Here is a 27,329-nt window from a genome sequence, read left to right as displayed (position 1 = left end):
TGTTGCACTGATTTCTTCCCAATGATAAACAAGGTTGGTTGGGGGATGGTTGTAGCATAGCGGCAGAAAATTAGGCAGCTGATACAGCAGCCTGCTTGTAAAATCTCTCTGTGCTGATGTGTATAGACTATAAGCCCATTGATCTGTAGGGAGAATTAATTTGCTCTGGCACTAATGCAGGAGGGAGCTAACTTCATGTTGTTAGCCAACGTCAGATCCAAGCTATGTTCAATTAAGCCGGGTAACAACGGCAGTGCACTGCGCTTACAACTGCCCTGCATAATCTGATCCATGAGACACATTTATGTTTTAGGATTTTTGCAATTCATGTCTTCTGTCTACGTGCAGGTGTGCTCTACAGATCTGAACTGCAATTAAAAGGGCACTTTGTTTTATGAAGAAATATTGACACGAAAGGTGAAAGCTTTTTATCATTATTACAGCATCCTGCCAATTCAGCCATGCTATTTGCCTGGGGGCAGGTCTACACTAGAAGATGTTTATGTGTGTTTGTATGTATTTTTGCATCTGGGGCTTTCCCAGGCTTTGAGGTTTGCAGGTGATGAAGGCCCTGTTGTCTGCAATGTGTATGTTCCCGTCACCCCTCAGGGATAGGGTGTGTGTGTCGGGGTGTGTCTCAGGGTGCGTGTCTGGGAAGATGTGATTTCCCAATGACAAAGCACTGTAATAGTAGGCTAGGCTTTAGTCATAAAGCAATTGGGATAATCTGCTGGTTTACCAACAAAGCTCCCAGAACACCCACACTGTAAAGGATCTTAGTCAGGCTTCAGAGGGGGTCGGATAAAGAGAGTGGAAAGAAACAAAAAAAGAAGAAAGACAAAGAGAGAAATAAAGTTGTTTATTTCCACCCAGACGAAGCAGGTTGCACGTTATGTAGCTATCAGATGGACACTTGGTTGTGATAATCCCTATTCTGAACATGTGTTACTCTAACAACAACAGTGAGACTCAAATGTCAGGTGTTTACAGTCTTGCTAAGTGAATGTGTGCTTGATAGGCTCGCTGCTACTTGGCCCCACTCACCCACCCCTTCTCCAAAACGCTCGCTTTACTCACACACATATACACGCACACGGCAGGGTGAGCAGATGAAATCTGACATATAAAGCACCTTTGCTTGCAGGTGCTGGAGCAGAGTCTGTGCATCTTAAAGAACCACATTGGACAGATATTCATCTCACTCTCCTCCTGCTCTTAACGCTGTTTTATCTGTGTCTCTTGACTCTTTCTCTCAGACTGGCCCGTATCACAGGGTTGACGCTATGCATTGTAATACCAAATGACATTAATCTAGATTCAATACCTTGTTACTTAAATTTCCAGAGTTATTCAGAAGCTAAAACTGGGAACTATAGCCCATCTCCTCTCTGTATGTTGCTCTGTGATTTGGTCACATAAACTATACACTCGGGGGGAAAGTCAAATGGTTATTATTTTAGATATGTTTCCTGGCAGCGGGTTGTATCTTTCAAAGTATCTGTGATGTTAGGGATGTTTGGAGGCTGCCTGGAATAATAAAAGCCAGTCCATTTTTTTCTACTCACTCAAAATAACTACAAACATGGCTGTTCTCTGTTCTCTTCTTCACTTGATCTTATATCCACCGTCCCAACATAAAATTGTTGGCACAGACAAAGCTGTGTAATGGAATCATGAAAGTACTGAACACTGAGGTCACAGATGTTGCTAATGGTACTTTTCTATCGCTGCCTTATTATTAAGTGCTAAGTCAGATATATGGGAGCTTTCAGAACAATCTAAGTTTCCAAGTCATAATTACAACTTAACCTGAGCACTGTTTACAAGTCTGAGACTGGTAATTACAGTAGCCTAACTCCAATATGACTTAAACTAAAAATACGGCTTTATTCACACCTTGGTGAATTTCTCTCAAAACACTTTTCTGTAGTTAGCATTTAGAATAGATGTGTTCACCTTATGTAACATCTATACCTCTCTTCTTTTGGTCATAAATAGTGCTTCAGTATGATTACATGTAATCATTTAGCTGTTGGCTAGCATGCTATGCTAATGTTTACAGACCATTATCTTACCCTGAAAGATATTCGCCCTTACCGGGATATCTTTATAAACAATGATAGCTTTTGTCTCCTCATTACAAAAATTCCAAACTTAGCAGGGTAACAAAACATATCATATCTTGTTACATCGCATTCTTCATATTTAGCGTGTTACATTTATTCAGCAGAAGGGCAATTTTATATTAATGAAGTAACACTTTTTCTATGCTTACTACAAAGTCATGCATTACAGTAGACCATTTTACAGAACATAGACAGCTCTAGGTTTCTGGAGGCTTTTCCTCCCTCTTAGGCAGCATGTGATTTCACTCCACTTTAGTGCTGTGTGTAAATGACACTTTAAACTTAAAAGGCATGAAAAATGCGATGATGCATCCATCACATTGAATCTTACTTGAAAGAGAAAACATGCCCTGGCAGGCAGCGTGGTGTGTTCAACTGCTGGTGAAAAAAGGGAGCGATAAAATTCATTATTCTAATGTGCTTATTTTGTTAACATGAGGCTACAGAGCTACAGTGTTACTGTGCAAGAAAAACCTGATGAGTAATAGATTCGATGTCCTATTCTCTGTAAGTAATTTCTGGACTTCATTGCGTAATATAATGCATTGTCTTTGTGGTCTCGGCCTAATTATTTCCATATGTATCCCATTCCATATCCCTTCTTAATAATTACTTCTTCTGATAAAACAGACGCAGGCGTAAAAAAAAGGTTGTCATGTTATTTTCTAGAGGTTATCTAGGAACACAGCAGCCGTTCACTGCAGGGAAATCTTAGCATCCATAATATAATATGCCAATGAATTAAAATCTCTGTAGCCTAGTTCTTTCCCTACTGCCATCTCTCTCACTGTCTCTCTCTTTGGTATCAATGCAGCTGATTGTAGAGCTTGGCTGAGCCTCAGTAAAGGATAACTGGGAAAAGTCCCTCATTGTGCTGTGCTTTTTTCCCCTCATGAAGCTGCTTTGTTTATAGTTTATCCACAATCAAAATGTTTGTATCTGCTCATAAAGGCATAGGAAATACTAGTACATTCATGCCTGCACTTCCATGTCCTTGTATTTCAACAGGCCCTTTTTCTTCCTTGCTTTCACTTTCTTGCCTTTTAAGTCACTTTTCAAAGCAGTGTGTGCCATTAACCAACTGTCAATGTAAGGGTTCTTGACGTGTGGATTAGATTTTGATGGCTTCTCTGACTGTAGAGGCTGTTCTGCTAAAGCGTCGAAAGTTTTTTTTTTCAATCCAACTCTGAGAAATTTCGACTTCCTCCCTGCCATTTAATTCCACTTTTAAAATGAAGCATTGCCCGGACACTGTCAGGTTTTAATGCATCTGAGAGAGAGTGCATGTGCTTGCTAAAGCCCACAAAGAAACCCTCTAAGCACCTTTACATGACTGAGGCTTGTAAATGAAATCGCTGGTTTCCCCTCCGGGCTTTTAAGAAAAGAGGACAGGAAGGAGCACAGATGGATGATTTTCAGTCTAATCACCATCCTTAAATTTCTAAAGTAATGTGGCAGAGAAAGCCAAAAAAGCATAGAAATGGATCAGCTCTTTCTCTCTCTTAGTATGTACTACATGTAGTGTGTGTGTGTGTGTGTGTGTGTGTGTGTGTGTGTGTGTGTGTGTGTGCGTGTGTGTGTGTGTGTGTGTCGTTGCCGTTTCAAAGAACATTTTAATCTGTACTTCTATTTAAGCAATTTACTTTCATCTTCTTGCATCCAGATGAGTGACCTTGCTGTGTTCCACTTACACTTAACTAAGAGATGTATGTGTTTTTTTTTGCATGCACTTCCTCTGTCCCTTGAGATCTGAAATAAACACACACACACACACACACACACACACACACACACACACACACAAACACACAAACACTGAAACACACACAGAAACGCATGCTTTTTGTGTGGGAACAGTCCATGCTAGTAATGAGACTAAAGTGTGGCTGGGCGGATGGACAAATGAATGAAACAGCTACAGAATCACTAGCTGTGTTTGATTTGCCTCCATTAATTCAAAGAGACCATCTGATAAATTGAGAGGATGGGATGTACATCAGAATAGCAAGAGGCGCCTCTTTGTTGTTCCCCATTTCCAACCAAATCACACCCCAGCCCCCGTTAGAACACCCAAAGGGGAGAATGTTTCTCTTGTGTGTGTGTGTGTGAGAGAGAGAGAGAGAGTGAGAGAGAGAGAGAGCTGGGTTGCTAGGAGGTGTGAGTTTTCAGAAGGTCCCGCTGAAAGCAAATGAAGGAGCACTTGTGTCAACATTCTGACGGCAGTGATGAGCCACAAAGTCTCACTCTCAAAACCCTACTGCAGTTCTTCTTTATGTGCATATCAGTGAGATGAAAAACAATTTCCTTGTTTCCTTATTTGGCTTTGAATGTTTATGTTGTTGTTGACTTGTTGACTGAGAGTTATTACCCAAACTGGTGATTATATATGATGATGAAAAGTTTGTGTTTTGGCATGTTTTGGTTTTATTTGATAGTATAGAGTAGGGAGGCACACAGGAAATATGAGAAAGACAGAGATGGGGATGACATGCAACAAAGATCCCTGGCCAGATTCAAACTCTTATGTGGAGTCTGTGTTAGACCACTAAGCCCTTTTGACATCCAGTGTTTGTGATTTTGAACCATTTGGACAGATGTATCTGCATTCCTGTCCCCATGTTTTATCACCAAGTCTTATTTCACACTGTATTCTTCCGGATTTCTGGATTTAAGCTGCCAGTATGCTTGATAAGAAGTGCTCGACAGTTTGTCTAATAGCTTCAGAAACCCCTTCTCCCCACACCTTACTGATGTTGCAATTTGGGGGGCTACATCAATTTCAACAATTTCTGGACTTTTTCAAAACTGAAAATGACATTCGCACCCCTTTCACAAAGCAATTGGCCAGGTGAGTTGAGGTGAGAAGTTAAGCAGGGTTTGAACTCACAAACTCCTTTTTTATTTTATTTTTCATACACAATATTTCTGTCAGTTTTCATAAAATCGAGTGCAACACTATGAATGCCTTCCAGGAGAGACTATTTCTATCTATCTCTATGCTATCCTCAAATGACTGTGTTTTACCCTCTCTCTATAGTCAAATCTAGCGCAAATTTTAACTGAATTTCCAGAATATTGGCAAAAGAAAATCTGAATTAATAGTTTCATAGTTTCTTTACATCTATAACAGTTTTTTATGAATATGCAGTACTGTTATGCAAAATCTGGGGGTTGGATTCATGGAGAAAAAAAGTTAGTTGCACAAATTCTTCAGTTAGATAAACGAATGACATAAAAACAGGTAGCTGTAAATGCACTTCATGATCCTGCCTTTGAGTGGGGCTGTTGTGAGCAGCTACACTTTTACAACAGTTGAACCTTCTGACATGATCTGACAGCACATCGTACAAACTATCTCTTTTCAAGCATAACCCAGCCCTTAGAAAAGATGCCTATCCGATGTTTTGTGCTATGAAGCACATCTGAAAAAGAAAAAAACACTTGGTGTTTCATTGTGCTTTTTTTTTTGTTGTCTTTTTGAGTAGGCAATGAGATGGTCATTCATCAGTGAGTAATTTAATAATTTTCCATTCTGCAAATTGGAAACACAGGGAAATGATTATCCTTCAAACATCTCTTCTTTCTTCTTTGTTGTTGACAACTAATCTTATCACAGCCCTATCTGTGCGGAACACTGTGCTCTGGATGTTTATGCTGCATGCATCTAAATGTATGCATGTGCTAGAGATTGTGCATTCTTCCACAACTCATTGGTGGCTTAGATCTTATGCCCTGAGCAGTAGTTAGTCCAGATGTTTAGTGTCTACATGAACATACTACTTTGGAAACTTTCCCACATGCTTTCTGGTGTGGTTGACTCTGCGCTGGCCCCAAACTTCAAAACAACCCAGCTCTAAAAATAGTCTGAAGCTCATAATCATCCTGCAGACTCTTAATGTCTCTGATAGTCAGCTCACAGAGCTCAGCTAGGACACAGGCAGTATTACCCTCACCCCAGACATGCTCTAAGTTCAGAATAAATCTCACGGCTCTTAGGCTGGATATAAGGCACTGAGCATCTGATTTTTAAGTCTGTGCAGCTCTTCGTTATGCTCTCACACCAGAAACACACAACATAATGTGCAGAGTCGACTTACAAAACCAAACCAAGTTAAAATCCATGTCCACAGCATGAATAAAATCCCTTAAGACTACTCTTTTCTGTGCAGTAATGTTTTATTTCAACTATACATGCCGTGTTAAAAAATCAACAAAAAATATCATGAAACAAAGACCATCATTATTATTTACACATTCACAGTACAACTTTACAACATATCTACACGCTCAAATACTCTGAAGATCATATATATAGCTGGCCTTGCATCGCCATGTTGCACAGTATTTAAATCAAAATTACATGACAAAATCCGGTTCGTCTGCACATACACAGAGCTCAGACTGAAATATAAAGGCTTCAATTTAGATTGCAACAGAAAGACCCAGTTCATATTGCAATGTACAAGGCAGTTGAGCAGTGTATGTTTGTGTATGTCAATGTGCATGTGTCTAGTAGAAAAGAGAGCCCAAACACTGGTTAGATGACAGGCAGAAAGTCTTTACATACAATCATCACTTGTAAACAAAATGTGGCTTTGGGCTAAACAGGCAACTGACACTCGGATAAGATTGCAGATGTCACCCAAATGATGCACCCATTGCTAAGAGAAATCATTCCTCAGTCATTCCTACTGGCCAAGAGAAAGAATTTCTGTCACTGCAATCTTGGGGAATTACAGATTCTGCGTAACCGCAGCCCATGCCAGAAGACGGCTTTTCATTTGAACACTGTGTTAATACATTGACTGTGGGCAGGATGTGCTGCGTTGAGCCGACTGCTCCACAGTGCAAGGTATAACCACCCTACATCCCACTGTCAAGAAAATACATTCACTGCATGGCACCTCTACGTGGTGGATTAACACCATTCTTTTCAACACCGGCAATAAAGGAGAAAATCAATTTATACCCAGAAAAAGTGTTTTTGACTGTTGCTTTTGCATGACTGTCATTCACATGTGGAATGTGTATCGTTCAATTTGTTTTCCCCATCACTTCAGTTGAGATTAGGTAGTGATTTTCCAACACATCCTGCAGAATTTAAAATTGATCATATAAAAATTGTTTATACAGTAAATGACAATAAGATACGGAGAAACCAATTGACATTGCCAATATATATACTGTAGTAGATCATTTTGTGAATAAGGCACACAATGCACAGATTCAGGTTCACTTGCCTAAAAATATTTATACTCATTATTTATAGTATTTAAGTATATACAGGATCTTGTCATTCCCAGCATGACTCATTTGGACACATTGGTAAATGTTGTGTTGATTGTACACTGGCCACTCACAGGGAAGCTGCACAGGGAACACGGGCTGCAGAACCAGCGCGACAGATGACAGAGCAGTTACATCCATGTATTGTTCTAGGGTCAGTTTAATACACCTTTAATAGGGTTAATGTAGGAGGAAAATTCTAGTGTTCTTTTATTAGGGGACACACAAGTTTAACAGAAGTGCCCTGAAATGCTGAATTCATGTACATGGGCTAAACCATTGGTGTTGCTTTAGTTTCATATGGTAAATTCCTTAAATAAAATAGTAAAACATTATAAAGGCAAATCATTTTATTCAAAATTAATTTATCGTATGATATGAGAAATGTATGTTTTTCTTAATACCATTGCTACATAAAGAAGTCTCTTCAGCCACCAGTATAACTCCTACAAAGGGGCAGAGGTTTCAGTCCAGGAGAGAATCATTTTTTAATCACCAGTATTAACAGTGCGTTTGGTTGCTTAAACTGTAATTCTTGGCCCCTGTCCACAATATAACACGTGCACGCACGCACGCACACACACACACACACACACACACACACACACACATGCAGGTCTGCACACCTATAACAGGGCTGTCAAAGTCTGGTAGAGAAATGAATGTATCAAAGACAAACAGCTATGTCCAAAACCAATAGCAGCATATGTATTAAGGAACATTTCCCAGCGAGTTGCAAAGTCCCAATATAGACCTACACCCAGCATGACCAACTTAACTTCAGCCTAGTCTAATTACCAGAAACACCACAGAATGATTTAAAAATGGTTTAGGCTTGGTTCAGATAGGTTCAAAACAAAGACCAAAGAAACATCACAGTTGTAATGAGAGACAGTGACATAGGTCTTACAAAGGTCTTAACATACATCCTCTGCATGTGGCCCAACTCTTGATTATCAGGTGTAAACCTTTACACAAACCTGCTCTCCAATCACCCAACACACAAACACATGCACACAATCATATACTCTTTTTCTCTGTATTCTTGCTGCCTGATGCAACTGTTTATGGTCATATGTATCTTAACTCACCCGATAATTATCGAGTTTCCTCTCCTCTGCCCCCAGCCATCTTTCTAACAAACACATGGTCTACCTCTCCTCTCTGTTTCAGTTCACATTAGTGGGAAGACAGTGCTCAAGGGCAGTAACAAATGAGACCCATTCTTCAAGTATTCCACTGTTTTTGACCTGGTACCTCACACACAGACGTTTTAGTGGCCACTGCTGGTATCATTAACCTCGTACCTAATGTGGGAACGGGTGACACCCAAGCCCAGATACAATGGGGAGCAGCAGATTCACCACTGTCCTCTGTTCATATCCTGTGGCTACCATGACTAGGGAGGGAGATGAAAACATAGGAAGCGAAAAAGCCACAAGGAGTATCTTTGGCCACATGTGTGATTTTCCCTTTTTAGTGTGAGTGAATGTGCATATCATTTAAAGGGGGAACACACCTCAAGTCGATACACAAACACACACCAGGCCCTACCCCATCCGAAGACCCCCCAAGCCCTCAGGGCTCAAAGCTCTACAGTCAAGGCCAAGAGCTCACTTTTAGGTGTCCATGCTCTTTTAATAACTGTACTTATTGACCACTCGCATCTGTGGAGTCTGTGGTGAAAACCCATTGGGTTTAGGGGGCACATCTGGCTTTAGCGAAGGGGTCCTTTTCAGCCCTGTGCGAGGGAGCGAGCCATGCCCACTGTAGCTGCTCTGTCGGGAAACAGAGGACGGATGGGCGGAGTGCATTCCTGCCCCCATCACTCCGCCATGAGAGTCAAGTCTGGAGGGGGGTGTTGGGGGCATGTAACCCCCTCTGTTCATACTGTGTTGGCGAGACACAGACACCCCCATGGTTACCCCATTTGGTGAGGTGGATAAGGAGTGCCTGTGAGAGGCACTCCGATGGAGCTGGTATCCCCCTCTTTGCCTCTCCAGGGTGTCTCCCATGCTCAAGCTGCCCGTTGGTGTAGTGGGAGTGGTGGGCATGGGAACATCCACCCTCTTAGTGGGGCTGTGCCTCGGCAGGGAGGATGAAGGAGAGTACAAGGAGGCCTCGCGACTGGGTACCTTGGGGGGTAATTCAGTCAGTTCCTCCATCGGCTCCAGTGTGAGGTGTTGTCTTGGGCGTGGCCCTGATCCCTCTTGAAGAATGGCCTTGGGGTTGGCCACAGAGTCATTGAGGTGTTTTAAAAGGTCATTTAGGGTATTTCTAGCATCCACAGACCTCTTCTGGTCTTTCCTACTTCCTTTAGAATCTGGATTTTTCTGCTTCTTTTCAGATGAACGTGGCAGTGTATCATCTCCGTTGTCATGGTTAGGGTGGTCATGTGTGGCATTCGGCAGGACGACCGCACTAGGGATATGAGAGTGTCCTAGGGCAAGGTGAGGGTGGTGAGGGTTGGAATTAGGTGGAGCAGGAGAAGAAGGGAGGAACTGAGGACTGATGGCTGATGAGTTGGACTCCTTTCGGGGACCACTGGCCTTCCCATGAGCCCTCTCCCACTGGTTTTTGATGGGTTGCAGGCCTTTCTGCTGAAGCACAGGGGTGGACTCCGGTGTAGGCAGAGCAGCCAGCTCAGGGGGCTGACAGCCATCTCGCAGGATCATGGTCTTGGTGTCCCCGTTGGGAGAATTCAGGTCTTTGCCATTGCTCAACAGATTGGTGTACAGCTTGGGAGAGTCCATGTTGGTCTGGTACTCCTATGTACATGAAAATAAATTATAAAAGTAAGATTAAATTCAGTTTCACATCATGTTTAAATCACTCTCCTTCACAAAATCTCTGAGGTCTGTACCTTTACAGGGCTGTCAAAGAGGCCATTGAGCTTCACAAAGCTTCCGGTAGAATCTGAGCAGGATGGTGCAGATTCTGCATCCTTGTGGACATGTCTTGGCTTACGAAGGAATGAGTCTCGGTAACAGAAGACAATCAGACCAGCAAGCAGAGCACCCATGAGAAAAGCAGCAAAGACGCAGGTGATGAGGATGTTCATGTGGACCATCTGGTTGGTCTCACTTGCTTGGATATCCCACACACCTACAACACATTGAGGCATTGGTTAACCCCCTGGTGAAAACAGTCAAAGCACTCAGTGAAGCGTCCCTCTTCATTCAATGGCAGAAATGTGCGTGTTTGTGTGTGAACACAACCATGCATGAGTTTCTGCTTTTACACCTCTCCTCATACATTGTAACCAGTCAACCACAACCAAATTTCATAAAAACTGACACATTCCTATTCATCCCAGATGAAGAAGAAATATGGTAAAAATTGGCAGAAGCTGTTAGGTACCCACATCCATTTCACCATCTATTAGAAGTAGTGCCATGTTAGTTTAGAAAGGAGGACTTGAACTGTTCCACTAGAAGCATTCTGTCATGCGTTTAACCAGCACCAAAGAGTTAGGAGTGTATTCTTATCTGGGACAGACAGCCGAATCAATCTTTTCGCTCAAGAGATCAACCAGCAGGAAGTTGGTCAGCGGAAAGAGGTGCAGTGTTTGCCCTCCAGATGTTGAGATAGCTGCTCCTCTACTGGAGGTTTGTTAGTAACCACAGACATTGAAAGAGTTAGTCATCCCCCGTGCAGCCACTATAGAGATGTGGCAGAGCAGGCCCAGCCAATGATCTACCAGCCAGGGTAAACTGTTACTAGGGCTATGGTTAAAAGATCTATATTGGCAGAGAGAAGTTAAATCTAAATGAAAGCTTTTAAAGAAAGAATACAATAGTGGAGTTGAAGGTTAAATGATTAGAACTGAGGAAAATAATTAAATTAAAAGAAAGAAAGAAAAGAAAGGAAGAGCATAACACTATTACAATTTAAAAGAAAGAAAACAATGGTAATATAAAAATATAATATGTATAAAAACAGAAATAATATATGTAATGGAAATAGTATAGAAAAATGTCTTTTTGAAAAAGATTGAGATACTTAACTACAATCTGCCATGTTATTTACTAGAAATCCTAAATAGCTGCCATGGTGTGAATGTGTATTTGCCAAAGTGAGCCTATGTGTGGATTCTCGTTTGTGTGGCTTAGTAACAGTTGTTGGCAGCTATCATATCGGGCTCAATGCTGCATGCTGGCTGCCTCCCTGCGGGCCTTACCCTCTTGGCCCCCTGGGATAGAGTCTAAAGAATGGGAGGTGGCTGGGTCATCCTGCTGCACAAAGCCTGAGCCGTAGAGCTCTGGACCAGGCCCAGAGCTGGGGCTCTGAGTGGGTATGAGTACTGGGGGGGGTATGGGCCCACTGGGCTGGACAGTGACTGGCGTTGATGAAAACTCCATGTCTGTGGTGACAAACAAATTGTTAACAAACGGTGCAGACGTGGGTAAAGCATACTGTTATCATCCCAGTTAGTAGGCATAGGCAATGGGTCATTTTAAAGGTTAGTGTCCAAAAGAATAATAAATGAAACTTATCATGATTAACCTTAAACAAAATTTTATGTTCACAAACCAATGCAAGTACATTTCTGGTTTTTGTTTAGACAATTTGGAAAAGAGAAAAAAGAGGACACTGAGGTTCAAAAAGGAGTTGGTACACAACAGTAAGGATGCCATGGGATGATAGTGGGCATGCAATAGGGAGGACAGATCGGAACAGGGAGTGATGAGTGAAAAGGAGAAAGTGAATCTTCGTTGCGATAGAGCACCAATATCGCCTGGTAAATCTGTTGTTTGTGACGTTGAAAATGAAGCAGGTGACATTAGCATTCAGGAGGTGTTTGGTAAGAACAGATGAATGAGTGGTGGAAAGACAGGGTTGGAGATGCTGAACTAAAGGAAAGAAACCATTTGAGTAAAAGATCAAACTAACCAGAGGTAGGGTCGCCAAATGATTTGTAATCTGGCGCTGATGTAGTGCCCAAAAACGCTAAAAGAATTAAAAGGACAAGAAATCAGTATAAGGGAATTCAGAGGTAAAAATAAATAAAATCCCTAGGAGACACTAAGAGTGCAGTTTAGTTGGTTTAACAATAAAGATATGAAGCACTCGCTAGCAGTGTCCTTTTCTCACTGGAGTCACTGGAGGCCCTCTGGTTCTGATCAATACTGAGGTTCAGCTTGGGTCATGTTTAGCTGGTACAAATGAAGGGACAGACGTTTCAAAGTAAAATTAGTAAAGGTGCATTTTCTGGTTATCAGATATTAAAAGACCTCTACCATTTGCACCGGCTGAACATGACCATCAATTGTACATGTCCATGTTTCTGCCTCGCAAGTGGCATTAGTTACAAGTGGCCATGTACTGTATGTAGATGTGTGTGTTAATACTGCACATAGACTTATGTAGGGGTAAGTTACTGAAGTGATTGCTGGTGTGAGTGTGCAGGATCATGGTGTATGTGGAGATGAGTTTGTGTTTCATTTGCGTACATGTGTGCATGTGTGTGTGTCAGTATTTGTGTATCTGTGTGTGTGTGTGTGTGCATATTTATGTGTCTGGAAATAGATGGCATGGTATGGAGATGAGAGTCTTACCATGACAGTCCCCCAGATGTGCAGTGTTTCCTAATTCAATGTCCTGCTCATAGCCAGTCCTGAAAGAGAGAGAGAGAGAGAGCAAGAGACAAACAAAGAAATTAATCAAAAAGCAGCAAAAAATTCTCGGGATCTCATTTTCTCAACTATATTTTCACTTTATATTAGAGCTGAGGATTGAACTCACAAAACACCAGGCTCTATCCTCTCACAGGCTCCATGAGGCTTCCAGCCACAATAAGGATCCCTTGATGCGATGCACGACCTGGCGCCACACAAAAACCAATGCACACCCACCATTAGATCACTGGGTTTAATCATTCTTGAAAGAACACTATAATGATTTGTGACTGACTGAACATTAACCAGAACACATAAAACTGTTTCCATTACCTTTATGACATTTACTGGAAACAAAACAATAAAGTCACAAACCTATGACTGACCGTACAAAGCTCACTTTAACCCTCTACGTGTGCAACAGCACGTCACTTACTTGTGGCAAGAAGAATGCCTTTCGCAGCGACTCAGGGGAATACGGATGACACAGCTCGAAAAGGCGACATACAGGCTGTGTGCATCTTTGTCCACGTGCAGCGAGACGACACGCTTGTCATCCTCATGGCTAGACAAACACCTGGAAAGGGAAGAGAAACCCGATCAGATAAGTGTGTCTACTGTTTCAGTCTCAGTAGATTTAATCACTTGTTAGGTGGAAAAGTCACATAAAGCTTTTTCTCACAGTTTAACAGGATTTTAATCTTTGTCACATGCAAGTGTGCATCCACAAATAAGCATGTACACACACAAAAAAATCACATGTACACAGTGCATGCACAGAAAGAAAACAGCCATCTGTTCTAGGAAGCTTTAAGTTGAGAGTTGCTGACTCCTCAAACAGAAAGACAGAAGGGGAAGAGAAAAGGAGAACAGAGGCAGACAGAGAGGGTGAGAAGTTCATGGATGCCTACTTGGCTCTGTTGAAGACGTCTATCTCCTCTAGAAGCAGGCTGTCATTCAGGGACATAGAGGAAGTCTTGGCCAAAACCTTGAGGACAATGCCTGACTCTGCCCCGATGAACACCACTGTGTAGTTCTTGTGGGGCCCTGCTTCATTGTCCACAGCCAGTGCTGTCAGCCTGTACCTTCAAACACAGCAGAGAGGTTTGTGTTACTCACAGCAGGGGTTATCCAACCAATGCAAAATAGGAGAAGCCTTTTGAATGCAAAAATCACTTCAGCTCTTCAGTTACTAGGGGTCAAACATTTTTCTTCATGTCTTGCATTTGGTGTCAACATCATGACTAGGTTTCTACAGTGGACCACGTAAGCTAGGAGATACATTTCAATATTAATGTCTCCATGTGTGACAATCTGCAGTAAATAATTAACTGTCAAGCCATCATATAGAGCTAGGTATTGAACCTCAATACTTTTTGATTGTCAGCACTGACTATTAAAATTTTGTATTTATTCTTCTTATTAGTGTCTTTTAGAACTTTTACACTATTTTATTTAGGTTAAGTTCTTGTAGAGCTGTTTGTGATAAACATGCAGTGACAGATGTTTGTAGAAAGCAACAATGGCTTTGTAGAAGCATTGTTTATGTTCCTCAAACTAAGGTATTATTAAAAGTATAGGTTCCAAAACTCTGGTATTGCTTTAGCACCGGTATCAATACCAATGTTTTCATTTACCTGACTCGCGTCTTGGTGTACCACGGCTCATCCCCTATGGAAGGCACAGCCGTGTCCATAAGAGGGTGGGACTTGATAAACTGCAGGGTCTCGTCGGGGAACTCGATGGAGCTCTTAAAGGATGCAGCTGAACCATGACCTGCACAGCTCCCGGGTCTAGGATGGAAGGTGCACACGCACAGAGAGCAAAAGGTCAAAGAGCAGCCCATACGATCACACACCAGGGAGTAATAATAATGTGTATTGAAATGGATGGAGAGTGCAGCGAGAGGGTGGGGGAGAGGAGCAGGTGCTTATTAGGATCACAAAAAGGCCTCAGCTGGAAACATAAAATATACATATGCATGGTTATCCTCCATCAATGATTTACCAGGGTAATGAGGTGCTGCGTGGTCTTTGTGTTTTGGACACAGGGCAGGGCTACAAATATACGTGCTGACTGTAAACAGGTTAAATATGCATTGTGTCTAATTATACCAAATTAATTATTTAATCATCGGCAGATGGTGAATGTGTGTGCTGGGTCATAACTAATAACCTGGTCCCTTAGTAGTGAAAAAGATTTGATTTCATTGGGGTTAACCTGGACAAAGAAGGGTTAAGAAAAGGGGAAAACTGACAGACGGTAAACAGATGCTCGTCATGTCAAGTGCAACCTGCTCCAAGAAAAGTCACTAGGTTAAAGATCTTTTCTAAGGTTGCTGTTTTGTTTGGACTTCTAGCTTTAGACTGTTTTGAATTTGGATATTTTCTGAAGAGAAAAAAAATTCAATCCTTACCGAGGTTTGGGCAGCTTCTCCTCTGGATATGGAGTCCACACAGAGTCAGGAGTCTTCTGCTCTTTGAACCGACCCAAAAATACTTTCTCTATGTCAGCCATGGAGAAGGCGCACACTGCTGACCCAGGGATACTGTGGAGAAACACAGCAATGTAATGGTCACGTTTCACTTCTAAATATCTTACTGCTGTCCATGGGATTTGTCAGCTAAAAGCAGCCTTGGCTCACCTGTTCATCTGTGTGGTGAACACCCCCACCACCGAAGGGATTCCGTTGATGTTAATGATGTCAGTGATGGACTGAAGCACATCAAAGTAAAAGAAAGACTCTCCTGGCACGGAGCAGTTCAGCCTCGCCTTCACAAATGATGTCCAGTGTTTCTCCAGCACTCGCTGTGACCCACCGATGTCATTTTTACAGATCCGGGCCACACGAGAATACACAACCTGTGACGAGCAGGGGTTTAAGAGAGGACAGAGGCGAGTGGAAGAGGAAGGAAGTTGAGTGAACGTCACTAAAAACACTTCAACATACTGAATAATGCATCTCTTCATCCTGTAGCAACTCGGCGGCACAGACGACTTAACACACACACACAAACACACACACACAGTTTCATCTTTAACTTTGTGTGTGGAGATTGTTCACCCTGACTAGAGGAAATATTTAAAAATGGAAGACAATGAATGGCCTTGACTGGCCTAATGCAACACCATGTGAATCTGTGTTTGATTGTAAAGCATTATCAAGGCTTAGAATATAAATTAAATGTGTGAAGCAGTTGGCTTAGACAGTTTTAATAATTTACCGGTGCAAACCTCCATCAGAGGCCAGGTGTCACCCCAGTATTAGTAGGGTTGAAAAATGTATTAGCTGGTGGCTGATGGAGGATGGTGGTTTTCTGTGGCTTAGCCAGACCAGCTCAGGATGAAGCATGGTCAAATCTGAAGTTGGCCTCAAACACAGAACATCCTAATGCCCTCTGCATATGTGTATGTGTCATAGAGAGGCAGACACAGAGCGTGCAAATCTCTTGGAGACAAATCCTCTCACTGTGTAATGGTTTTACATTAGTAGAACATTCCCAGCAAACACTGACTGCTGAAATTTCTCGTGTATTCTAATGCGTTGTACTGTCATCGCCTGAATGGGCCCCATTACCACTGGGGCCATTTGTGGCAGAAATGCATGCACTGAGGGAGGTGTAACCCTGTCTTTGGATAAAGGCCTGCACACTGCATCTGTGCAGAATATGTAATGTATTATAAACAGCAGGTGGACTGTCTTACCTTGCCCAGATTGCTGTGCTCCACTGCAATCTCTCGGTAGAAAAAGTACACATAATTCCCATACTCTGCTGCATGCAGGAAATGAGGTTCTGAGGGAGAGACAGAGGCAGAGAGTTGAAGTGTATTTCTGCACCGTCACCACCACTGTGCATGTTGAATATTTCAGGGATTTGTACAAGGCTGTATATGACTGGGGGTGACCTAGATTGCCTGGGAGAGAACAGGACATATCCCCATGGAGATTGGCAAGGCAGGAGAGCTCTCTATCACTCCGATAAAAAAGCTCTGACAGACACATACATACATACACACATACACCATGCAATGGCACCGTGGGCATGTAGCTATCTGCCAGGTTTACATGTGTGTGTCCATGAAGGTTTGGGGAGAGATAAATAAAGATTGAAAGTGTTGAAGGTGCATTTGCTTACCTTTCAGCCATTTGGAGTCATATTTGATAGTCCTCAGGGCTGATCCATCACCCATACTGCGATAGATGACAGAATCACTGGCCTGAAAGTCAGCTACAGTGGCAGAATACAGCTTCCCCTCTAAGAAACAAGACAACAAGGAGCACATTCACTAAAAACTAGGGTACGCTGGTCTCAGTTGCTTGTTGTTTCTCTTATTTTATAAGGCTTAATTGGCTGAGTTGTTATCGCTGCAGGCACAGTTTTACTGTAGCAAAGACACGGAGGTGATAATGAGAGCATAAGTAGGAACACATTAGTTCTTCTTCAGTAAGACTAACCATGTGTGTGGGTGTGTGTATGTTTGACCCTTACCAGCGAAAAGGGCAACGTTGGTTTGCTTAGAGTCAAATGGGCACCGTGCCAGTCCATTGATCTCCTCCCCATCAAACTCTAGGTTATCCAGCTGAAGGATAAACAATCACCCACACAATGAACACACATACAAACATCAACATGCACATGAATAAGTCAAACTAGTCTAGTCATTTTAGGGTGCTTTATTATTAATTTTAATTAATTTAAAGACTCTTAACACAATACTTGTTCAGATTTTGTGTGTGTGAATATGTGGACATCTCAGCATGCAAACTCTGACTCATTAAGGTACAGTGGAAAGCCCTGGCGGCAGATACTGACCCTGTAGTATCTGCACATTGGGTTGAAGCCGTTGGTACCACAGATGAAGACCAGGTCATCATTTCTGGGAACCAGCACTTTGATGAAGTTATGGCACTCGTCCTAAAAACAGAGACAAAACACATGACCATGTTGAGAGCCAGCCAGCTTTCCTGCTCACAGTTAAAGTATCTGTCATATGGGGGAATAGAAAGAAAAGGTGCAAGGTGAATTATTTTTATACGCACTCTGTGTTTTCCCTTGACAGCACACATCTCTCTGTCAGATTGGCCCGATCGCCATGTAAGCTTCTGCAAAAAAAACACACACAAAAAAAAACAGAGCATTAGACACATGCACGGCACTACACACTAAATGTACACATACATGTACACACTCATGTACACAGTCCTCCCTTTTCCACTCTCTCATTTTACAACCTGTCCAGTTTGTGATGAATAGCTCTGTATTTTCTATGGAGCCCTTTTTGTGTTTGTGGATTGAGAGAGCAGCTTGTGGTGAGAATCTTACCCGGTAAGGAATGATCTCATTCCTGTAGGATTCTCTCAGACTGACTAGGTACACCTGGTCTCTGTGGACAGAAAACAACAAAACAAACAGCTCAGTAACACAGCAGTAATATGAATAAACTTTGTGTATAAAAAAAATATAATTAGGGTTCATAATTGTCTTTTTTTTGTTTTGAAAAAATCTGGGACTTTATTTTGAATATTAATAAAAGAGCAAAAAATGGATTAAGAGATCAATGAAACAAAAGAATCCACGTTAAGATCCAAATTCAAACATTACCATTTTCAAAACAATTCTTGTTTTCTACATACTAAAAAGGAGCCGGGTGCATAATCAGCAGCTCATTTACATTGTTTTCCCATTTTTCTATTTATTCACTATTATTGGGAGATTTTCAGAGTTGTGTTCGTGACAAGAGAAATCTCAATTATTGTAAACTATGTTCTCCGCCTCTTCTCGCATCAGATAGCACACAACTTTTAGGTTTGTGTTAACAAAAATCTTTCTCTTGCTGTGTCTAAAAACAGACAATGATGAGCCAAAAATAAATTAAAATATAATATTCAAATAGAAAACAGGGTGTTGCAGAGGTTAATGCTGAATGATTACTGGTTTACCTGAATGTCCTTTCTGCTACACTATTTTATATGACAGTCCCATATTGTGATTATATGTTAGCTATTTAAAAAAAATTACATCCAATAGAAATAAAATAAATCAATCAATCATCAGAAAAACAACACATCTCTTCACTTTCAGTAAACACATGCAAATACCCCAAACTGGCACTGGGAGGATTCACCTGACATCAGTGATACATGTGGTGGCGATTACAGGGGCTCCAGGGGTGGGAGTTTTATACTGTAGATGTCAAGGTGATTTCCTGCTACAATATTAGTGCTGGCGGTCAGATTAATCCAAGTGCCCATAAATACCAAAAAGACATGTAAAGATGCCAAGAAATCCCTGACAGAGCATCAGGCTGGGATGATAGACGTCTTTCCTGGATCAATACTGCCCATATACATCAGATGCAGGCCTAGAAGCCACGGATCCAATAACATTAAGAGCTTTTTTTCCTCCCCCTTGCGCCACTGTTTACCTGCCAAGGAGTGACTGAGTATATTGGTGTGGGGGATGTGTGAAAGAAAAAGAAAGAGACAGAAAGAGAGGGAGATAGTGTGCATGTGTGTGTTGAGTTTACCTGCCAGCGATGAACAGAGTGTCCTGTATCTTGGTCATCAGCTGAAAGTCAAGGCGATGCTGTGACTCGTTGCCAGAGGGCCTGCCTCTGAACACAGGGTACTTTCGTGAAACTGCGAAAACATCACGCACGCACACATGCTATTAATGGGAAGCTTGTGGCAGAAGCAGACACCCATGCAAGGATAAACCACAATCACCTCTCGCTACATTAAACCCAACTGTACTGATTAGACCTAAATATGCTGTTTATGTGCTTTATACAAATCCTCCTGCAATTAAGGTAATGGTACAGTACAAATATCTTTATTCTGTGTAATTATATTTGTGTGTCATTGTGTTGTGTTTGTGTGTTTGTATGCCTACGTCAGCACGTCTCTGTGTTCTTCCAGTGCATCTCATAGATGAAAATGAAATCCACTTAATGCTATAACTGACAATACAGCAGATTGATTTTATTACTATGGATATGAGACGCTAGTGTCTGAACTGCTGACACGACTAGAAGGGGACTGCCTGTGTGTCTTTTTATTCTATGTGTACTGCACCTAACAACACAGCATCTGGAGTGTGTAAAAGGTGTATATTGAGGATAGTGGTTGACTTTTTAGTGATGTTGCAGAAAATTGTAATCTCTGCCCCTGTCTCTGCTCACTTAATTTGCGTGTGTGTACTCACAGTGTGCGTCAACGACATCGAGGGGTACGATGTCCTCGGGGAAGCTGACTGCGAGGAGAGTGCGTGAGGCTGTCAGCAGCAGCAGCAGCAGCTCACTGAGCAGAAGCGCAGCTCTCTGGCCCATGGCTGCTCACAGACGACACTTCCTGTTTCACACAAGTGGAGATGTTACCTGGAAACACAGAAATGCAAGCTTTTGTTACTTAATGTGTAATCACATTCCAGGTTATATTTTGCTCATACTGCTAAAAACTGTAGCTTTATGTGCCAAATTAGTCTTTTATGAAAGTCAGAACGATGAAAAAAGCACAATTTCCACTTTTCCATGTGTCCGCAGATACCCGCTATGTTAGTAAAATACAAACATAATGCACACATAATGCCCTCTCTGGCTTATTAATGACTGAGCTCTCAGTGGTGGTGCTTGGCGCTTCCCCTCTACCTCTCCCTGCATCTGCTGTCTAAGGGAAGGTCAGCCAACTGACCGGTGGGGTGTCTCGGTCTGTGTTGGATGCAGCGGAAGTCCACTCTGTTAGAAACGTGGCAGGCCTGCTGTCTCTGTACATCTGTGCTCTGATTGGTTTGTCCTGGGCCAGGCTCAACGCTAATCAGCACATTGCAACTTCATCACCATCAGTAGTGCAGCCTCTGCTCTGACCTTAGCCGACTTCTATTAGCGCTCTGTTGGCTGTTATTGCTTCAGCCTCTCCTTAGGGCTGGTGCGTATTATTGCAGTGCAGTGATTCACTCATCTTTGTGTTATGAGAATCTAGCTGCAGACAGGTGTTTTGACATAGTAGTAATTTTTGGGGACAATAGTTTGCATAGCATCTGATTGTAGACATGGTACACCAGCAACTACATTAGTAACAATTTATTGTGGGAGTGGCAGGGGTTTAGTGTGTATGTGGGTGCGTGGGGAAGAGCTTTAGACAGACTGTGTCTGTGCATATTAATGATCGGTGTACATTCAAATATTTATAAGGCAAACAAATTATTCATGTAGGCAAAGCCTGAACGGATATAAACAATTTACCGGGAGACGTCACACAGGCAAAGGGATAGATTAGCTGGGAGCACACTGGGATGGATACACAAACACGCACACACACACACACACACACACACACACACACACACACACACACACACCTGCTCATACATAACTCTTTCACATGGCGTAATGCAAAGACTGATGCATGTGCACGCACATGAACACACATACACACACGCACACGCAGTATTGACTCATTTTTCAATTAGCCCCAAAGCACACCTGCTCCAGTGCTGTCTGTGAGCCTGGCCTGCCAAGCCATTAGTGCTTTGATTGATCCATACAGGAAGCATGGCAGACCAACAGCCAGCAGAGGCAATCTATGGGCCATGTCACTGTAGCCCTGTGAAAACTTCTCTAAATCTGATCACATTCTTCTTGTAATACGCTAAACATTATCAGACTTAAATGATCCATAACACACAAGGTTGTAAAGTAGAAAATCAGACTGTGTGAGGTATTTAGCTAACATTTATAATATATATATCAGCACATCTGCCATTTGTCAATATACTGTATATGAATTACATAATATAAAAATTGGTCCGACTGCCTCTAATCTTACATGTACATAAAGATTTTCCCAGGAACTAATAAACTAGATTTTGTCTAAATCTTTATTGCGCGATGATTTGTCACATAGAAAAAAGGAAGTGAGTAACGCTTAAGTGTTTTAGTCATTAACTGTGTGTAATCATGCCAATTCAGTACTCTGTGGGATACTGATGCTTTTGAAAGAGAAATGTCATTATGACAGAATAATGCAGGCCTGGACGAAATGGTGCTTCATCTTAATTAGTCCACTTAATAGTTAAATTAATGGTTTGATGTTTTGACAAAATAGGAATATTGTATGAGGGTAAATTCTTCCTAAGACTAAAAAGATCAATGATGCTGGAGTAGTTATTATACTCTAATGTGGCTGCGAATACATCTCTGGACACAGATCTGTGCACATTGGTTGGCAGATCTATAGAGAAGAACAACTGTCAGCAACTTTATCTAAACGAGAAGTGATGATACTGCTCTACAAAGACAGACAGTGGTGTTCCTTAAAAGCATTGCGGCTATTTTTTTACTACCTGGTTTAGACACCGGCACCAAGAAATGTGCTGTGTTAAAACTCAAGCAATAAATTGCTGAGTTTCTAGGAGAAGCCTGAGACAGGAATAGATACAAAATTCACAACAATAGAAAAAAAGGAGAGCTATGAAAGGTAAATAAACCAAGCTCTGCATTTCAATTCTATAGTGCTATCATACAGGCTGCAGACTGTGCTTCAAGCCCAAACTTGGCTATGTTCACAGGTAAATCATTTCTGTGGTTGTCAGAATTTAGAGTCCTGCTCTGTATCGCCTCTTCGTAAGCACAGAAATACACATCGCTTTTTCCTGCCATTCTCTCCCACTAAACAATTCAAGAGAAAAACACTTCAACCAGAGGCAGAAGCTCAGCTCCAATCTCCCATGATTCCTTGCATGGTAATAGCCATACTGCGGAGGCGAAGGCTTTCCTCAGAAACTTTAATGTAAAACAGAAACAGAAGACATCCAGAGGTCAGCGATCTAAAATTACTTCTCAATCTCTAGTGAGCCCAGCATGTTTTCTATTGACTATTCCTTTGCGCTCTCTGGTTCCTGCCCTCCAGTGAGTGTGTGACTGAGTGTGTGTGGGTGGGTGTGCGTGTGTGTGTGCGTACATGTACATATAGGCCTCAACAAGCCTAGAGACGCTGGGCTTGTCACGCAACTCAGTGCCATTCAGCCTTGCCTCACTCTACCTCTGTTATTACAGGCTTTTCAATGTCCTACAACCACGCACTTTCCCTGCTGATGTTGTTGGCTCAGGCCCATGGTGTTAAACACGGGGGATGGGAGAAGTGGGGAGGGGGTCTGGAGGATTGCTATTTCTGCTGCTTGTGGGTGTAGGGGTCTGTAGCCCAATTCTGGTAGTTAAAGCTGAAGATTTAGTGTTCCAAGCTTAAAATGACAGATTAACACACATAGTCTGCTTTTAGCTCTGCTTTCACTGACATATGTCTGCCACAATCTCTCACCGGCTGCAATGCTGGATGTATTTTTTGCAGGGCAGACCCATTAGGAAGAATTTGGAGCTAATAAAAGGATGGCAAACAACAGTAGTGCGTGATGTTTCGTAAATTGTGTTTGAATGTCATGGGTGGATGTAATCCCAGCAGAACAATGGCTGTTGCTGCTTGAGGCTGCCTGACTTGTCATCCTGCACCATGCTGAGCTGTAAACCTAACAGCACAGGAAATCAGATAGCCCAGGAGTTCAGTTTCAGACATTTCACTCCTCACACTTGGTGTTTGTATGTGTAAATGCACGTGTAAGCATGCGTGACAGTCTGTCCAAAACTGGATATGTCCTATAATGCGGTTGTCTTAACTCTGAGTAAGTAATCAAGATGCAGCCACGGCGGAGAGTGAGTCAGCCAGATGATTAAAGCAGACACCACACAGGCCCAGAAATGATTACTACTCCTTTTCCCACTTCAGTAATAACCACTACCCCCTAATCACTTGCTCTTTACCTAAGGATCACTTCTGAGGGGCCTGGTTGGACTTGTTGCTTCAGAGATTTGGCTGAAGCGGATGGCTGTGCCACCCTAAACTCTCCTTCCCTCCCTTTCTTCTCTACCTTGGCGAGAGGAGGGGTGAAACAGGAGAAAGGCAGTTCTCAGCAGTAGTTCTGCTATAGTTGAGCACAAAGGGGCTGAGCTGCAGGTGTGACCAAGAAACAAAAGGGGCTTTGGGCAAATCAACACAATAGAGCCCCACCCCCGGTCAGTGGCCCTATGTTCAGGAGAGCGGTTCAGAGGCTCCTAAAAGTGGGTTCTGAAGTAACAAAGCAAACTATATAAACATGTTGACTCCAAATGCTGCACAAATGGCCCAACTTTTATTACTCAACGATTTCAGCATTGAATAATCCGATTTCCAAGAAGCAGCTTAGGGCAAACATGTGGCTATAAAGGGGTTAACACTGATCACTGTATGGTTTAATGGCAGTTGTTCCGGGTTATAACTGGCTGTAGTGGAGGTTAACGGCGGTCGTTCTGGTCACTGAGTTCTGACCCTATGCCTAGTGAGGCGGAGTGAGACACACCAGCCAGCTGTGCTGTCAGTGCACTTACGGCTAGTTCTGATGTTTAACCTGGCTGGAGTGGGGTGCTCCTGCCAACACAAAGTTTATAGTTTCAGTTAACTAGAGTGAGGTTCTCCTATCTCTGTGACAGAGCTCACACACCCCACATTTCCAGGGAAGTGTAAACACCTGGTGCAAGTGTTTGAATAAATGAGGTATGTCTTGGGATTGGCCTATACACCCTTGAGAAAATTACACCAATAATTTAATTAACTGAAATTACATATAATTGTAAGCTTTTGTTCGATTTTACAATTATTTTACCACACCAACATCATCCAATAGGGACAACTTGAGAATAAACCATGATATTTCTCTTAAATGGTTCATGCTCATTTTCCTTTATTTGGCTCTAACCTATTATCACACACACACACACACACACACACACACACACACACACACACACACACACACCTTCTAATAAAACAAACAAACCATTCTGATTCTCTCTATTTCTTTATTCTGTATTTTTCTGTTTTTCTTACTTCACTTGCTGGTTATTTTTTTAAAGTTTTGCGTGGAAATATTCCGTTCCTCTTTTGCGCACACCATCTATGTATCATCCCGGGCTCAAATGCTGGCATTGTACTGACTGGGGCGTAAAGGCATTCAAGTTTTATCCGTGGTAAATCTTTTCAGACCGCTTTAGTCCACATGTAGGACTCATACAAAAGACAACAAAGGGACAGCGATGGAGTGACAACAGTGATGGGGCTGCGTTTAACTGCCTCCACAGCACAAATACATGCACAGGGCTGGGCTTCTGTGCTGCTCTACCTCCAAAAACGCATTGTATTATCCAATATAGCTAGGTATATCGTAACGAAATCGAGAATACATAAAACTAATTCAAGGTATCAGAGAGAGGACACTCAACAACCATTTAAGTAAAACTGTCCGTTCAAATCGTCTTTATTGTAAAAACTGTGTTGGCCAGCATGATCCGATCATTTATGTGCAGGTTAATGCCTTGATTCCAATTTTTAATAAAGGTGAAATATCAGAAAACACTTTAATTCTTATCGTGAACCACTTAACAAAACTCAGGAAAAAAACATAATGAAATGGGTGAGATATTGTGACTTAAACTGTAGTTAAAAATAAGGACACTTCTCAGCGTGAAAGGTCTGTTAAAGCTCGACACTGGCTTAACTCTGATTTTACTGTTGGTCAGTCATCATGTGTGTACTTCTCTGATTTAAAATGTTATATTTTAGGCTACTTTGAAATCTAAGTAGGACTCGATTCCCTTTTATAGATTTCGATCACAAAGTATTTCCGCGGATTAAAGAGAAGCCAATAGTAAAATGTCCTTTATTAAATCCGATATCTATCTATCTAAAAATACACAACTTAATGTATCCTAAAAAAAAGGCTATACTTTATCAATCATTTAAAATCACAGAGGACACCTACCTTGAATATTTGAATTCACTCATGAATGGGTCAATCCGACTGAATGTCATATTCCTTTGATAATCCATTTAAGAAAAAACATGTAATATTCCTGTTATTCTAAGCTCCATCCGGACCCACTTTGTGTTCTTTCTTTTGGTTGCTTTTTATCCAGTTGCGCAAAGATGTCAGCTCTGCTCGCCACATAGGAGCATTTTGACTCTGACTGCTCCGTCCTCGGGCCCCTTAGCTCTGATGACTGATCTTCAAAGCAGAGCTACGACCACACAGCCCCCCCCCCCCCCCCCCCTCATACACCCAATACACCAGCCCCTTCCACTACTATTAACTTTGGAAACCAGAGGGGAAAGACATAAACATTAACGACGCGCTATCTTCGCTACAGCGCACATTTACTTCACGTACAATCATTGATTTAATGCCGGTTAAAACGAGAGAAGGCGTGTGAACTGAAGGAGAGCGTGATACAGCACATATCCACCGGTGTGAAAAAATAATAACTAGTGACACAAATCCTGCTTCTGTTGTTTATACTAATACAAAATATCTTCACAACTTTGTGTTCATTATTCTAATACATGGTTTCATCATGCGTCTATGCAAGTTTATATTATAAGGCATTGCCAGCTTCAATAGAAGGGTAAACTGTCACACAAATAAAGAGGTGAGTAAACAGTTTAGATTTGGTTTACTCTCTATTACGCCCCGTAATGAGCGCTGGAAAGACGCTTCCGAACCGGACAGATAAACGCTGCCAGTCCTATAAGAATGAATGAATGCATAGTCTGATAGACTGAAGCATAAGTAAAAATAGTGCGGACATGAACTATTTCTGTCCTGCAACCATCAGTTTTGCAGAGCAGCATAGCGACGTGGTCAGAAGAAATATTTTGTTTCCCAGCAAAGACTTCTCCTCTCTAGTTTCCCCCCTCGACTTTCACTGCGTAATGCGCCGCAACAAAGTATACATTCATATCTGCAAAGAACTCACCTCATCTGAATTGGTTATTTTGTATCCCTTTGTGTTGCTGTAATCCAAAAAAAATATTATGCGCGTCGTAGTGAATCAACTTCTCCTGGCTGAGAGAAAAACAAACTAATGCACGGCAAATGGTGTAATTCGACCCGTGCTAAGTCAATCCATCCAGAGAGAGATCCACAGCCTACCAATAAGCAGCGCTCTTGCTCCAGTCCCTCCCCCCATCATCCATCTCTCAGTTGGTTTGGGCTTCTCTGCTTTGCTCTGGCTTCCTTCCTTTCTTTCCTTGAGCCCGGAGAGAAAGAAAAAGCAAACCCCCTCCCTCCCAGTTCTTCTTCTGTGTGACCCCGTATTGCCCCCCTCCCTCCCCTCCTCGCTGTTAAACCCCATCCCCCAACTCCAAGTCAGCAAGAGCGCCTAGTTAAAATCATTTCGGCTTGAGTTGTGTTTGCTTTAGAAATGTTTAGATTTAAGG

General features: G+C 42.1%; 2 protein-coding genes across 2 annotated transcripts in view; both read right to left on the bottom strand.

Annotated features, from left to right (window-relative positions):
* The window catches only part of lysmd2 (LysM, putative peptidoglycan-binding, domain containing 2), a 391,867-nt gene that overhangs the window by 14,394 nt on the left and 350,144 nt on the right, over positions 1–27,329 (bottom strand). The window lies entirely within an intron of this gene.
* sema6dl (sema domain, transmembrane domain (TM), and cytoplasmic domain, (semaphorin) 6D, like) lies at positions 6,326–27,212 on the bottom strand. The gene is made up of 20 exons (XM_062424688.1): positions 26,867–27,212; positions 20,236–20,407; positions 19,559–19,670; positions 18,355–18,415; positions 18,072–18,134; positions 17,845–17,946; positions 17,521–17,611; positions 17,167–17,286; positions 16,736–16,824; positions 15,675–15,892; positions 15,447–15,578; positions 14,668–14,823; positions 13,942–14,115; positions 13,467–13,607; positions 13,158–13,235; positions 12,971–13,029; positions 12,306–12,362; positions 11,593–11,775; positions 10,276–10,517; positions 6,326–10,180 (listed from the first exon to the last, which is right to left on the bottom strand). The coding sequence occupies exons 2-20, from the start codon at positions 20,357–20,359 to the stop codon at positions 9,050–9,052; spliced, it is 3,333 nt and encodes a 1,110-aa protein (XP_062280672.1). The 5' UTR covers positions 20,360–20,407; positions 26,867–27,212; the 3' UTR covers positions 6,326–9,049.

The sequence above is a fragment of the Scomber scombrus genome, chromosome 1 (genome assembly GCF_963691925.1).
Source record: "Scomber scombrus chromosome 1, fScoSco1.1, whole genome shotgun sequence".
Taxonomy (NCBI): Eukaryota; Metazoa; Chordata; class Actinopteri; order Scombriformes; family Scombridae; genus Scomber; species Scomber scombrus.
The sequence above is the reverse complement of the archived record's forward strand: the minus strand, read 5'-3'. Positions and strand labels throughout refer to the sequence as shown.

Excerpts from the sequence above, each read along its gene's own strand:
- sema6dl (XM_062424688.1), bottom strand. The coding sequence starts at position 20,359 with ATGGGCCAGAGAGCTGCGCTTCTGCTCAGTGAGCTGCTGCTGCTGCTG. Across the intron at positions 15,579-15,674 it reads TTCACCACACAGATGAACAG|TATCCCTGGGTCAGCAGTGT; the intron begins GTGAGCCAAGGC and ends GTTTCTCCACAG. Across the intron at positions 12,363-12,970 it reads ACATCTGGGGGACTGTCATG|CGTTTTTGGGCACTACATCA; the intron begins GTAAGACTCTCA and ends TAATTCTTTTAG.